General features: G+C 33.7%; 2 protein-coding genes across 3 annotated transcripts in view; one reads left to right on the top strand and one right to left on the bottom strand.

The window, feature by feature from the left end:
- The first annotated feature begins 174 nt into the window (after positions 1-174).
- On the top strand, positions 175-1670 carry LOC149731893 (60S ribosome subunit biogenesis protein NIP7 homolog). Its single transcript, XM_089885495.1, has 4 exons — positions 175-369; positions 452-677; positions 918-1058; positions 1364-1670. The coding sequence occupies exons 1-4, from the start codon at positions 314-316 to the stop codon at positions 1481-1483; spliced, it is 543 nt and encodes a 180-aa protein (XP_089741621.1). The 5' UTR covers positions 175-313; the 3' UTR covers positions 1484-1670.
- A 282-nt stretch (positions 1671-1952) lies between these two features.
- LOC149731892 (disco-interacting protein 2 homolog C-like) overlaps positions 1953-13675 on the bottom strand; it is a 32827-nt gene continuing 21104 nt past the window's right edge. Inside the window, exons 16-37 of one of the 2 annotated variants that reach the window (XM_089885421.1) lie at positions 12712-12805; positions 12255-12374; positions 11649-11763; positions 11310-11440; positions 10770-11011; positions 10420-10547; positions 9991-10105; positions 9442-9649; positions 9065-9261; positions 8403-8666; positions 7972-8202; positions 7260-7390; positions 6755-6923; positions 6179-6349; positions 5779-5832; positions 4747-4866; positions 4253-4414; positions 3966-4059; positions 3417-3540; positions 3181-3265; positions 2707-2885; positions 1953-2476 (exon numbers count right to left, since the gene is read on the bottom strand). In XM_089885421.1, the coding sequence (XP_089741547.1) occupies positions 2718-2885; positions 3181-3265; positions 3417-3540; positions 3966-4059; positions 4253-4414; positions 4747-4866; positions 5779-5832; positions 6179-6349; positions 6755-6923; positions 7260-7390; positions 7972-8202; positions 8403-8666; positions 9065-9261; positions 9442-9649; positions 9991-10105; positions 10420-10547; positions 10770-11011; positions 11310-11440; positions 11649-11763; positions 12255-12374; positions 12712-12805 (3123 nt within the window). In that variant the 3' untranslated portion in view covers positions 1953-2476; positions 2707-2717. The remainder of the gene's footprint in view (positions 2477-2706; positions 2886-3180; positions 3266-3416; positions 3541-3965; positions 4060-4252; positions 4415-4746; positions 4867-5778; positions 5833-6178; positions 6350-6754; positions 6924-7259; positions 7391-7971; positions 8203-8402; positions 8667-9064; positions 9262-9441; positions 9650-9990; positions 10106-10419; positions 10548-10769; positions 11012-11309; positions 11441-11648; positions 11764-12254; positions 12375-12711; positions 12806-13675) is intronic. The other variant, XM_089885422.1, reaches the window with a different exon arrangement.

Genomic DNA, 13675 nt, shown 5'->3' with positions numbered 1-13675 from the left:
TAAAATTATATTCTTGCGTCAAACTATTTTTAAACAATTAACTATATCGTTTATTCTGCTGAAAAAATTTCAAACGTAGAGTCCGTATATAAACTCTGGCCAAACGTGACATTTAACTTTTGGGGTGAAAAAACTTAGCTTGTATTGCATTTCTATTTTTTAATTCTGGAATAGAATTCACGTGTTCTCCGGAAATTCCCTTCAATTGTAAATTTTCAATTGTAAAAAAAAATATACAATATTGCAGCATATACAGTGCGTATTTTTCAAGTTTCATTCAATCTAAAGCACCTTGGATATAAAGTTCAAGACAATGCGGCCTTTAACAGACGAAGAAACGAAGATTATGTTTGAGAAACTAGCAAAATAGTGAGTTAGTTCCACTATTTCATTTGTTTACACGTTTTGCCAGCTTTAAGTTTCCAACTTTTATAAAACCGTATATTTTCAGCATCGGCGAAGGCATCAAAGATCTAATTGACCGACCAGACGGAGTCTATTGTTTCAGACTTCATAAAGAGCGAGTATATTACGTTGCGGAAGATATTATGTTAAAAGCAACGAATGTTTGTCGAGAAAATCTCATCAGCTTGGGTGTTTGTTTCGGCAAGTTCACGAAAACCAGGAAATTTCGGCTTCACGTTACAGCCCTGGATTATTTAGCTCCATATTCAAAGGTATTTAGGTTTTAAAGCGACTGTAGTTTGGTTAACATGCTGGTACAAAGAATTGCATGGTGGCCCTCTGTTAAGATTGAAAGAAAATGCATGGAACAAAAACTTTAGGTTTTTCCACTATAGAAAATAACTAGTTCAAATAGCGTTCTAAAATTTAACAACTCATTCTATGTTAATTCTATAGCCTTTATGTTTATTACACAATTCTACCATCGTAGCACACATAACTTTTATTTTCAGTACAAAGTGTGGGTTAAACCAAGTGCAGAACAGACTTTCTTATACGGCAATCACATTATGAAGGCTGGCCTTGGAAGAATAACGGACAACACGCCAAAATATCAAGGGGTTGTTGTTTATTCTATGGCAGATGTGCCACTTGTAAGTTCTTTACATTTATTTGCCGTCATGCTGGCGCTGTGGTACTGTTGGTTCCACACGTTCCTCTAATCAAGAGATAATGGGTTCAAGGCTTATCGCTGCTATCTTTGTCGGCGAATGTGTCCTTGAGCAAGACAATAACTTCAATTGCTCCAACCCAGTGGTCATGAATAGGTTGTTTTATGACCACTGGGTTGAAGCAAAGGTGTATAAAACGGAACACCAATAATCAGTTGTTTATTAATTACCAACCATTCACTATGCTTTCCCCATAAGCTTGAATATTTAATGTTGTTTTTACGCAGGGTTTCGGGGTGGCAGCAAAATCCACAGCTGAGTGTCGTAAATCCGACCCGATGACTATAATAGCTTTCCACCAAGCTGATGTTGGGGAGTATTTAAGAAATGAAGATTCTCTCACGTGATCTTATTTAACTATGTGTTCGCAAATAACATCTATGACAAATATCTGTGATCTGTTTTATTGGGAAAAGGTGCAGATTATCTGTGAGGTTGGTCTTCTGCATTGCTACTGTTGTTTCAGGCAAATTATTATTCGATATAAAATAAAGAAGACCTTCACGATTTTTCTAATAAAGACCAACTTTTCAATACTTTGTCTTAACAAAATAGTAAAATACACCAAGTTAATGACTAAAACACCTGCAACATTAGATTTAACAGAATAGAAGTACAGCAGAGGCATTCAACGTTCCACTCTTGTTTGACATAACTAGCAAAGTATAAATAAATGAATTACTGACGATTTTTCTAATAAAGACCAACCTTGTAAGTTAAGTGAACGACGTAAATTAATGACTAAAACACCTGCAACTGCCCAATAGAATAAGTCATAGGACTACAGCAGATACATACAACACACAACTCAGTAAATTATTATGATTTGATGTTTATTTCAAGTGACATCAACCGCGAAGCAAGAGGAATTATATAAAAGCGTTTTCGACTGCATTGAAACAACAGTGCATTCGTATCATGTAAAGTAGAACGAACTGCTGGTAAAAGTGATTAATAATAATAATAGGCAATTCCAATTGAATGTTATTTCATCTCTTGCTGACCACCAAGCCGAGAGAAAGAATATTGAAATAAATTCTGGTCTGACGCCCCTTGCATTCAGGGTTTGCAGATATGTAATAACTGATACCAATAAAGTGGAAAAACTAAAAGAACAACAATGAAAAATAAATTAAAACCAATGTAGAGAAATGTAACGCAGAAGAGAATTCGGGTAAGAGCAGCAAGTTTGTGTTTATCATTAAGAGTGATTTGTAAACTCTGTCCAGTGTTGGCCGTTGTGGCAGATGTCCCATCTTGCATAGGTTTAGGTTGAAGACTCTTTCCATGGGCACTACCGGCCCATAGGAAACTACACAGAGTTCAGCTTTGGCAGTGAACTGGGAAAAAATGTTTGAACAATTTTAACAAAAAGCACACACACACAAACTGGAAAGAGAAATTTTATAATTAAATTAAAAGTGCGCCTGAAAAATTTGGTACAAGTATACAACTATTCAGTGACGATATTCTGAAAAAAGTGAATTAAAATTGAAATATTGTAAACAAATCAAAAATGAACTAAAAAGGTAATTATTATACAAGAAGTTTGTAGTAAAACAAATCTTACCTAACGTCTCATCACATGTTGTAAGCAACATATATCGGATCAAGTCGATCTTGGAGAAACGAATCCCTAAGATGCATCCTCTGCTTCTCTCCTCGCGAGTTGACGGGGATTGATCCGGGATCAACAACTGCAACAACTCCCGCGATCAGGTAATGCTCCTCGAGAATCACGTTCGTCACCTAAAGAAGGTGGAGAAAATTTTTTAGAAAAATAAAAAAATCCAAAAATTTGAAAAAAATGAATTTTTTAAATTATTATTTAAATAGTTGATGGAATAATCGCAAACAACGTTTTATGAATTAAAAAACATATTTAAGAGTTTTCTTTTTTATATCATTTATCAAATTTGTAACTGTACATGACATACAAAAAATGACAATAAAATTTAGCAGCAGTTTTTATTTACTTTATTAGTAATCATTTTTCTCCACAAAACAAACTCCTATGAAAAAGATAAGAGATATTAAAACTTACCAGTGGAATAAGATCCAGGGCTGTGGATTCAACTCCATCGAGTTCAACCACAACAACAAGAAGATTGGTGGAGTGAAACACGGCGCTAAAAACAAAAGAACATAAATGTCAAAAAAATTTCATAAAATCCAAAAAAAAAATCGCCCCCAAAAAATGTTAAAATATATTTAAAACTTATTATTTAAATGGATCCCTAAAAAATGTTAGTAAGTGTAAAATATTTTTCCCTTACTCACCATTCTATGATTCTGTTACTGCATCGAACAACTGCGTTCTCGATGTCGATTGGGTGATATCTCATTCCTCGTAACTCAAGCGTTTCCTCCAAAGAACCAACAATATACAGAGCATCATGTCTCTCTGTAGGACAAAAACACAATAAATATGGTCCGTTCTACATTATATGGGTGAGGTCCTGCCAGTGAGACAAAAATTGGACCTGGGATTTACGCCAGCGTTGGCCCCATTACACCAACACTAAGGATGCTATTGCATGAACTTCACCAGTTCCCTGGTGGCAGGCGACAAGGGCTTTATTGGTAATGAATGGAAGATCTTCCCTTGACACCTCAGCCAAGGTTAGATACTTCTATTTAGAGTTTACATATGCTAGACGTACGCCACAAATTTTCATCAACTAAAATTTTACTCACAACTTACCACAACAATACATAGCCCAGTCTATAGAACTTTCATAAACATAATTACATAATGAACAATACAGTTGGAAATAAACGTTGATATTATATTTCTTTAGTATTTAAAGTATAAACACGTTCACGAACCTCCAGTTGCAGAAGTGAGTTCGGTTCGTTTAAGAAATCCAAGGAAACCCGTTCGTGCGTATTTAGTTTGGGTGTCTCCTGTTTTTAGGTAACCCTGTAAAAAAAAGCAACTTTATATTTTCACCTTTTGTTTTTGACTTTAAAACTACCATTTCTAACAATCCAAAATAACCAATTGTTTTCACTTATTTATCATTAATATGATTTTTTTAATTGTTTAAATTCTTATTTATTTTTCGTTAAAAATTAGATTTATAATCTTGACATATCGTAGGATATAATCTTACTTGGAAATGGTCCAGATAGTCGTTATCGGCATCGCCCCCATAAATAGAGTAGTAACCCTTAGCGGTGTGGGGGCTACTGACCCACACCTCACCCAACCTGGAGTCCGAACATTGACCCAGAGTATCAGGGTCGGCTATCACAACTTTAGTGCCGGGTAGTATCTGAAATATGATGTAATAATTACAATGATAGTAAAGCTTTTTTTGTAAACATTATTTTTTACATTTTACGTTTTTTGATGTATCTTTTTAAATAAAAACATGATTTGACATTTTGAAAGACTGTAATACAAAAAAATACACCAATCTTTCTTTTTTACATAACTTTCAACAAATTTTATTTATCTTCTTTAATACAGTAACGAAGATCCGGATTAAACTGAAATGATGCAGTTGGCAGTAAAAGAAACAGTCTTTTTAAAAAAGTACAAACCAAAAAAATCCGAAATCTAAAATTACTTATTTTCTAGTGAAAAAATAGTTTCTGAACCCACCTTTCCAGTTTCCATGAGACACAAACTATGGGGGGAACCTTTTTCTACCAAAGCTACCCGGTCGTTCCTGAGTGCCCTCATGTCAACATACACTGTGGTGGGGTCAGGACATGAGGCTCCCTGTAAGAAATGATAACTACTGTTATGATGGGGGTGATGTGAATGTGACGAGATGCTACAATGTATCAAACACACAAGCATTGCTGAATATAAGTTCTGACATATTTAAACATATTTTTAAAACGGTTTATTTTGTTAAAAATAGTACATTATTGTTAAACGGTTAAAAAATAGTCAAAGAAAAAAGTTGCCAGTGAATAAATTTGGTAACCAGGAACAAATTTATTAATTCCATGTAAGGTCTATACTTAAAGCCAATGGCTCATTTTAAATGTATGTCATCAAACTGCATGTAATAGAAACAGCATGCAATCAAACACAAAGTTACATAAAAACCATCGCCAAAAAACAAAACACATATCGCGATTTTCCAATATTTATAACAATGCAACTTTGTTGACAGAGAAAATACAACATGTAGATACACAAGGAATATTTTCTGGCAGTCAAATATAAATGCAATATACTTTAGCTCTGCTTGTTTGCATAGACACCTAACAGCAGGGTAAAGTTGTTTTAAGGACTTTAAACTAACATATAACGCCATCTGTTACAAAAATTGGCATAACATGTCACCCAAGCACACCTAACTTTACCCATATGCCTGAAATTGAGATATTTGGGTTACATATATATAAACGTAGCACCCAGGGTGTTGGGGTAATGGCCAACTGTGGCCTAAATCCTAGGACCCATAGCTTGCCATGTTGTGGGACCTCACTCATATAGAACAGAATACGTATAAAAAGTAAAGTCCTTTCGATGGTTAGTAATTACATATGGTTTATGAAATTTTTTGAAAGTCAGACTACAAGATGCATGCATATGTTTCTATACAACGGGTTGCCACACACATTCAATGTACAGCAATGAGTTGACGATATGAGATGTGAACATGGGTTGCCTACGTACCATGTAAGGCTCCTCAGATATTATTTGTTCGGACAGAATGCCAAGCCGAGGTGGCTTTAAGAAAAATAAAAAAGTAAGAAAAATAAAATTTAAAAAAAGTAAAAAAAAAAATAAAAAAATAATATTCGAAAGAATCATGAAATGTAAAAGCAAAGTGAAATTTTAAAAGAAAAAAAATCAAGAAAACTTAAACAATCATGTTATTTAGTTTTAATTTGTACATTTTTCAAACTTTGTTTTTTCCTGTTTAAAATGTAGGTCGTTTCGAAATAATAGTTGAACAGCAATGTTCCCGCTTAGTAATAATTTTTACATTTTTTTTAACTTGGTATAAATTTTGTGTTATAAGTCACTTCCCAAAACTATTTATATTATTTTTAGATTTAATATAAAACCCCACCTGTAAACAGATACCGACGTTCACACGACATCCAAACGCAGTGGAGACAGCGCGTGAAGACAATCCAAGGTCCCTGAATAACTTGGTAAAGTTTGACGTCAGTCGAACGCGTGGTCTTTCTTCCGCCACAATGACACACGTGCGGATGTGAGCAAGAGAAACCCCTCGACTCTAAGATTTAAAATACAATTTAAAATTAGGATAATTTTTAACAAATTTTTTGTTTAAAAGAAAAATTAAAGATGTTTTCGTCTATTAATCAAAGAATTTTGACATTTTTTAAAGATATGTTTTGTTGTACTTCAGGTTTTTTTTATACCTAAGTAAAATTATTGAAAAACAAAGTAATAAACTAATAAAATTCAACCATCATAATATAATATCGCCTCTAATAAATAAAACAACATAAAATTAAAAAAAAAATTATCACAATTTCTAAAAAAAACTTTCATACACTAAAAAATGCATAAACTAAAATAAATTCAAACATATATATTATATGGCCACTTATACCTAATAATTATCCTATAAATATATAAAAATTAAAAAAAAACATTCATAAAAAACATTTCTTACTTTTAAAGTAGGTATGTGAGCAGCAAGACCCTTGGTGCAGAACTCTACAACTCCATAAGATATGAAGGCATCTCGTACTTTAAATTGGCTCAATGTTTGCAGCCACAGTTGTGGGTTTGTTTCGAGCTCTGCAGGAGCTATTAGTATAGATTGGTGGCCAGAGTATATACTGTAATAAGAAGTGAATATTAGGTTAGTGATTTCAGCGTTCATTTTAACTTTGACACCACTGAAGATAGTTTGACACCACTGAAGATAGTAGTTTTTTTAATGAAAACACAACTTCGTTTAAAAAAAATAACCACCCACAAAGTAACATACTTGATGAACTCGTAAGCTGGCGCGAGGTGTATGAACACCCATGTTATAATGACTGTCGTTTTTCAGCCACGCGAGGATAAATAAGTTACATTTATTCATTCAATAAGTTATTAAAAAATTAAAAAAAAACTTTTGTAATCGCTCTACACTTTTTAAGGGTGCACCATTAATAACATGTAATTACCTGCTAAGACACCACAATGCTAGACCAAGGCCACTATATGGATCCAGACACAGTGCAACACTACGTGAAGGATAAAGCTCACATTGCAGTTTCATGGAACGACATAACTGACTTGAAGAGTAATGTGACATCTAGAAAAATAAAAAATCACAATTTAGTTATATAGTGAATTTAAAACCTAATAAAAACATAATTTTAATTTTGACATGCTTTGGTTTTTAATATTTAAGGTTCGATTTGACCATTTTTTTCTTTAAATGAATGAATGTGACTTAATTGGCTTGGCTTGGCAGGGCAATGACAGTCATTATAACACGGTCAATATAACATTTCATACATGATACATCTTGTTATGGACACGCCTCCGAGCACACCCGCGACAGAAAGGCACTGGCATGCCTTAGCCACGTGACTTGCGCAATGTGCCGCAGTCAGCGTGCTTCATTATTAATTGTGTCGTGTTTCATTATTAATTGTGTAGTTATGTAGTAATCAGTGTCGCTATGTCGCAATTTAGTGCCTTTTATATACGTGTGTGCTCGCCTTAGTTTTCATTCTCAATTTGGCGTCTCAATACAAACCCAAGAACACAACACATCTCGTGCCCGCTTTTGAATCACCACTTATGTAACTTGAAGAAAAAATTTGAATCCAATAAACTAAAAAAAAATAATATACTAAAGAAAAAAAAGTTATAACAGTAAAATAATACCTTGATGCCAGCTAATGTTCCAGCTGTTGTGATGCTGAAGTCGATATAGGAGAGCATTTCTGGTGTGGGGGGTCGGTAGCTGATCGGTACGCGCTTTTTGGGGGAGTCTTCGATGTCCAGCAGAGGGGGCCAGAGAGGGGTGGTGGTTGATTGTAAGGCTGCGATCGCTTCTTTCGAACGAAGAAGTTTAATAACAGAAGCGCACGATAATACCGCAGCTACTTTGGACACCTGGTGGGGTTACAGTAGGGGTGAACGTTTTGCTTGAACTGAGATTTAATGTAAATTTTTTTTTTTCGAGGTTTGGGATTTTTTCCTGAGGATACTTTAAAATATATTGAAAAAACATTTTCTTCAAAACTGTATGACAAAAAATATATAACAAATCCCATGAAAATTTAATCAAAACTTGGAAGAAAAACAATTCTTACCTCGACTACCATCCTCACTGTTGGAAGTGTTGCCGCGATAGATTTCATGTGTGGAGGTCGCACTGGAATCGGCACACAACCAGCGTAGAGGCAGCCGTAGAAAGCAGCAGTTAGGTCAACACTTGGAGGAAATAGAAGCGCTACGTGGTCACCCGTCGAGAGAGAGTTCAAACCATGGGGGGTCGGATGGGACAGCAAGAGTTGGGCGATACGCTCAGCTTTCTTGTGTAGTTGGGAACAAGTTAAGTGGTTTGTCACAACGCCCTGTGGAAAGTTAATATGGGTTGAGATGTCTTGATGATTATGTGGGTTAGGTGTTGTAGGTTTTGTACTTTAAAATTTTTTAATTCTTATAAGATATCCAAGTTAAAAAATTCATAAAATATCCAATTTTACACCAATATACTACAATTTAGCAGTAATTTTAAAGTATTCTTTTTTGTTGTGTATTTTAGTCTTTTTAGAAATTAAAAAATAAGTTCTGTTAAATTTTTATTTTCTGTGTGTAACACCCTATTATTCACAAAACAACCGCAAAACTTATTATTACCGTGTGCTTTCAAAAATCAAATAAGACGAAAAAATCATTGGTTTTAAAAAAATACAAAAATCCATGTTCCATGCATTTTGTTTTAGGAATAGTGCAAACTTTGGAAAATTACCTTGCTTCCCATCTGGGTAAGAAGGACATGATCAGGAGTGCTCTGTGCTCTCCATTTAAGAATCTCGGAAAGGTATTGAAACTTCCTGCTTTCTCCTTTACCGACCTCGTCATCATTAAGGGGGGTAAGTTGTCGACCCCGGGATTCTGCAAGCCGAACACCAGTGATAACTTGGCCCTGTAGGATGGAGGCCGGACCTGGAAAGATGGTTGGTGGGTTAAAGCAGGATGGATGAAAAAATGCAAAGGTAAAATTTTGGGAAATGTTGAGAAACAAAAATTAAAAAAATTAAAAAGAATAAAAAATCATTTAAAGGTGTTTTAAACCAATTTTAGTTTATATAAATTTTTAATATTTTATTTAATATTTCTACCCACCAACATCACTGTGTTTTTGTCTTGGTTTGGGGAGGTTGAGGACACACTGATGCGGGCTCATCAGAATGTTGCGAGGAGAGAGATTTCCCTCGAGGAAACGAGACCTTGTCTCCGAGAGATGAACTCCACCTAGTGGAGTTCGAGGAAGAGCATTCGGAGCAAGAAGAGAAAGGCAATATACTCCAACACCATGCACACTTTCAACAGCCTTGTGGAAATATGGAATTTTTTTAATTTTAATATTTTATTTATAAAAATTTTTAATGTCCAATCTTTTAGATTTTTAGGTATATATTATTTTTTTGATATATGTTTAATTATTTTATTTTTAGTTTCATGTGACAAAATTATATTAGGTTTAAAATTTTAAAAAAGTTGTTACTAGGCTGCTTGGAATGGGTGTTTATTTAATATATAGCAAGAACTATGTAGTTTCAGTAGAATAACAGTGCATCTATGTATTCTTTTGAGCAATATTAACAAAAACCTTTAGCATAAGCATAATGAGTCAAAAATAATCAAAAAATAATAAATTAAGTTTCTTCTCACCTGCATAACACTGCTCATCCACTTAAAACATAATTCTTCCGAACAATCGGGTTTTTGTTCCACAATAACGATAAGCCTTTCATCTCGAAGGACTGTTACTCCAAAAACAGCAATCCTGGAAAAAATAATAAATTCCATTATTTTTCCTACTTTTTGAAGATTAAGCGAAGTAGCATATATAGATAAACAAGGATTTTTTTTAATACAAAAACAGATTAAAATACACAAATTTACTAACATGCTCAAATAAATATAAAAATTAACTGACACACTTAAATTTACAAAATTACTGAATAAAATACCAAAGTAAATGGTTTGAAAATGTGGTATAGTAGGGTGGGGGGAGATGGGACGCCTTCAACACATAATACGCAAATATCCTGATCGTGTTTTAAACTCTTAACAACTATAAATAAATATATAACCTACCTTCCTCTGTATACGAATCTAATCGGTTCAATCGCTAACACAGTGGCCACTATGTCATCTGAGTTGTGGATTCTTTCAGCGATTTGAACCATCCCGTCAGATTTGCCCGTTACCATGAGTCTCCCGCTCTGTTCGTAATATTGAGAATTTATAACTAAAATTTATAGCTACTTGTGTGGTTTAGAAAAAAAACGATATAAAAACATGATATAGTTAAAAACACAAAATGATGTAGAAAAATATGGTGTCTTAGTAGGTAGTATATTACCTATTCCCCTTAAATTCTACTAATCCATTACATAAAACTAAAACACAAAAATTTAAGTAAATATTTTTAAATTTATACACACCGGGTTCATATATCCGAGCAAACCAGTTCGAATAAAAAGTCCGTTGTCTGTTTGCCCGTGGTTGCTCTCATCTACTGGGTGACATCTGAACATCTTTTCACTGATCCCACTCAAACCATAATACCACGAGCCTGCTGGTTCATCAGCGCTGTCTGTTGGTTTTGGGCAAACTAAGATTTCACCAATTTCATCCGTTCTGCAGAGATTTGCGGATCCAGTGACGGAAACAACTGCGACAGTGCCTAGGAATTGTAAAAGGAGGGATTTAAATGAAATTGTATTTGTAACAGACATACATAGCATGAACTATAATACAGGTATAGAACACCCGTGTTATAACGACCGTCGTTTCCGGGCATACGAGGATAAAGTAAGTTGCATTTATTCAGATACATTTCGCCTAAAATAGCATCAGTGGTCTTCTATTAAAATGTAAACTAGTTTTATTATAATTAAAATACACAAACATTACAAAACACCAAAAAACATATTTACATAGAAAAATAACAATGTAAATATTATTAAATAGTTGGCACTTACAGCCTAGCAGAGCGTTCCCACAATCCTGCAGCACAACTGATGGAGCTTGGCTATTAGGAGGTTCCTCATGGATTACTTTATACGACATATCTTGCAAGGAAAGGGCTGTTCTACATGCATGGGTGCCAGGTCTGTGAAGAAATGTATAATAATTATCAAAGGTAGAGTAATGACACTCTTTATGTTGAATTTTTTACTTTCAAAAAACAAAACCATGTTTAAAAATGCTCGATATTTCAACATAGTTTAAAGTGGGAAAGATAAAACTTTTTATTTTTTCTCTCGAACTTTGGCAATAAATTCTGTATGAACTGTATACCATCATAACAATGCATTTACCTTCTTGCTGCAACAGTCAATGCTTCTGCCGACCACGCGCACGGGCATAAGGCGTCTCTGTGTAAACCTCGCTTCTCAAACTCCGTCAGGAACATGTCACATGACCCAATCGACCCTGAAAATATTCCACATGTGGTTGAAATATCATCTTTAATATATTGCTCTGGTTGAGGTGTAAAAATTAAAAAAATAAAGAAAATGATTCTCTTAATAAAATGGGTAATGTGTCAATCCTGGTCTTAATCCCAGGGCCCATGGCATGCCACACTATGGGACCTCAACCACATAATCAATGCTTTTTCAACACAAGTCTTATAGTTGTTTTGCAGTAGCACACATGGTGTTGGGGGTAATCTCACCTGAAGCCTAAATAGGACCACAGTCACCTAACCTAACCCTTACTGAATAGAATAAAATCTCATTCATTCTTTATATTTTATAAATATGTATGATTGCTTTTTGAATTAAAGATACATTTTAATCATAAAAACAGGCCAAACACGCGTTACCATTCATAAATAAACAACTTTATTCATAAATTAAAAAAATATTTAAAAAATTAAAAATAAATAATTAAATGGAATATAAATATGTTCATCAACTTACATGGGTTCGCACCATCAGAAACAAGGAGCATCCTTAATGTTTTGAGATTAATATTCGGATTATCACGTTGCATGGCTAAGGTCCAATGAAGGTCCCGGGATTTGACCAACGCAAGGGAAGCTGGTTTAAAATTTTTTTTTAAATATTAATGCTTGTTGTTGTTGTTGTTAAAACCTAAGTTTCAAGATAAGAGTAATTTATGTAATAAACATTGTCAATATATACTGTTGATGCCATGTGTATTACACTTGTTGTAAAACAGCTTTTCTGGCATTTATTTTGCAAACTAAGATTGCAATGTCCTATATACAGGTCGTCCTTATCAAGATAAACAACACTCAACATCACAAAATATTATTTGACAATCAAAATTGATGTTTACAAAAAGTATTTGAATAATATAACAAAAAACTTTTTTATATTTTAATTTTTTTTAATTAAATAAAGATATTTTTACCTTTGTTCTTTGTTATAATGTTAAGCCATTGCATTGGGTTTTGCTTCATGAGTGCGTATGGTATGCAGTATACATGCATTCCACTAAGCATGCTCTGTGGAAGATACAAGTTTGTAACATTAATGTTAAACCTTACATAAAACATGGGAAACTATGCAAGTTTCTTTGCTTAAGATATAATATGTTTATAAAGTAGGTCTTGCTTCAAAAAATACCAGATAAAGAATAGACATATTGTTTTGTTTTTTTGTTCAATTAGTTCAACACAAGCCCCTTTTCTAAAAAGTTTTAAATTAATTTGAACTTGAGTTAAGTGGAGTATTCTTGTTTTGCTATTGCACAACAGAGCAGCATTGCATAAGCTTGATTCTAATTGGCAAATTGTTCGATTCTATATGGGTGAGGACATACAGTATGGTATGCCATGGAACCTCGGGATTAGGCAAGAGTTGGCCCGTTACTAAATTACAGTGTATTATTTGTTTCAAAAAACTAAGCCATACAAGAAAAAAGTTTTAAACGGTTTAGAGTTTGAACCAATGTGTTAAATAAATTACAAGAAAACACTTGGGGGTTTGTAGTTTAATGGAATCTCAGAGACAGAGACAGACTGTAGTACAAGCTACCACAAACTGCCTGGGGCTTTTGTCAACAAAGTAAACAGCAGTTACGAATCGAAAGCACCCGGTAATAATAAGTTTTGCGGTTGTTTTGTGGATAATGAGGGTGTTACACACAGAAAGTAAAAATTTTATGAGGACTTACTTTCAATTTCTTTTTTTTTTTAAAACTTAACAAAAACAATATTATTTAAAAATGTTTGCTTAATTGTAGTATCTTGGTGGATAACTTTTCAGGTCGATTTCAATATAAACATGACAACTTATAATACATACGTATGATACGATTTTCTTTTCAAACGTTTTAGTTAAAAAATAAAACATTTTTTAGTGATGTCAGAATT

Source organism: Ciona robusta, chromosome 9 (genome assembly GCF_009617815.1).
Source record: "Ciona robusta chromosome 9, ASM961781v2".
Lineage (NCBI taxonomy): Eukaryota > Metazoa > Chordata > Ascidiacea > Phlebobranchia > Cionidae > Ciona > Ciona robusta.
Note: the sequence above shows the minus strand (reverse complement) of the source record. Positions and strands in the feature narration are given on the sequence as shown.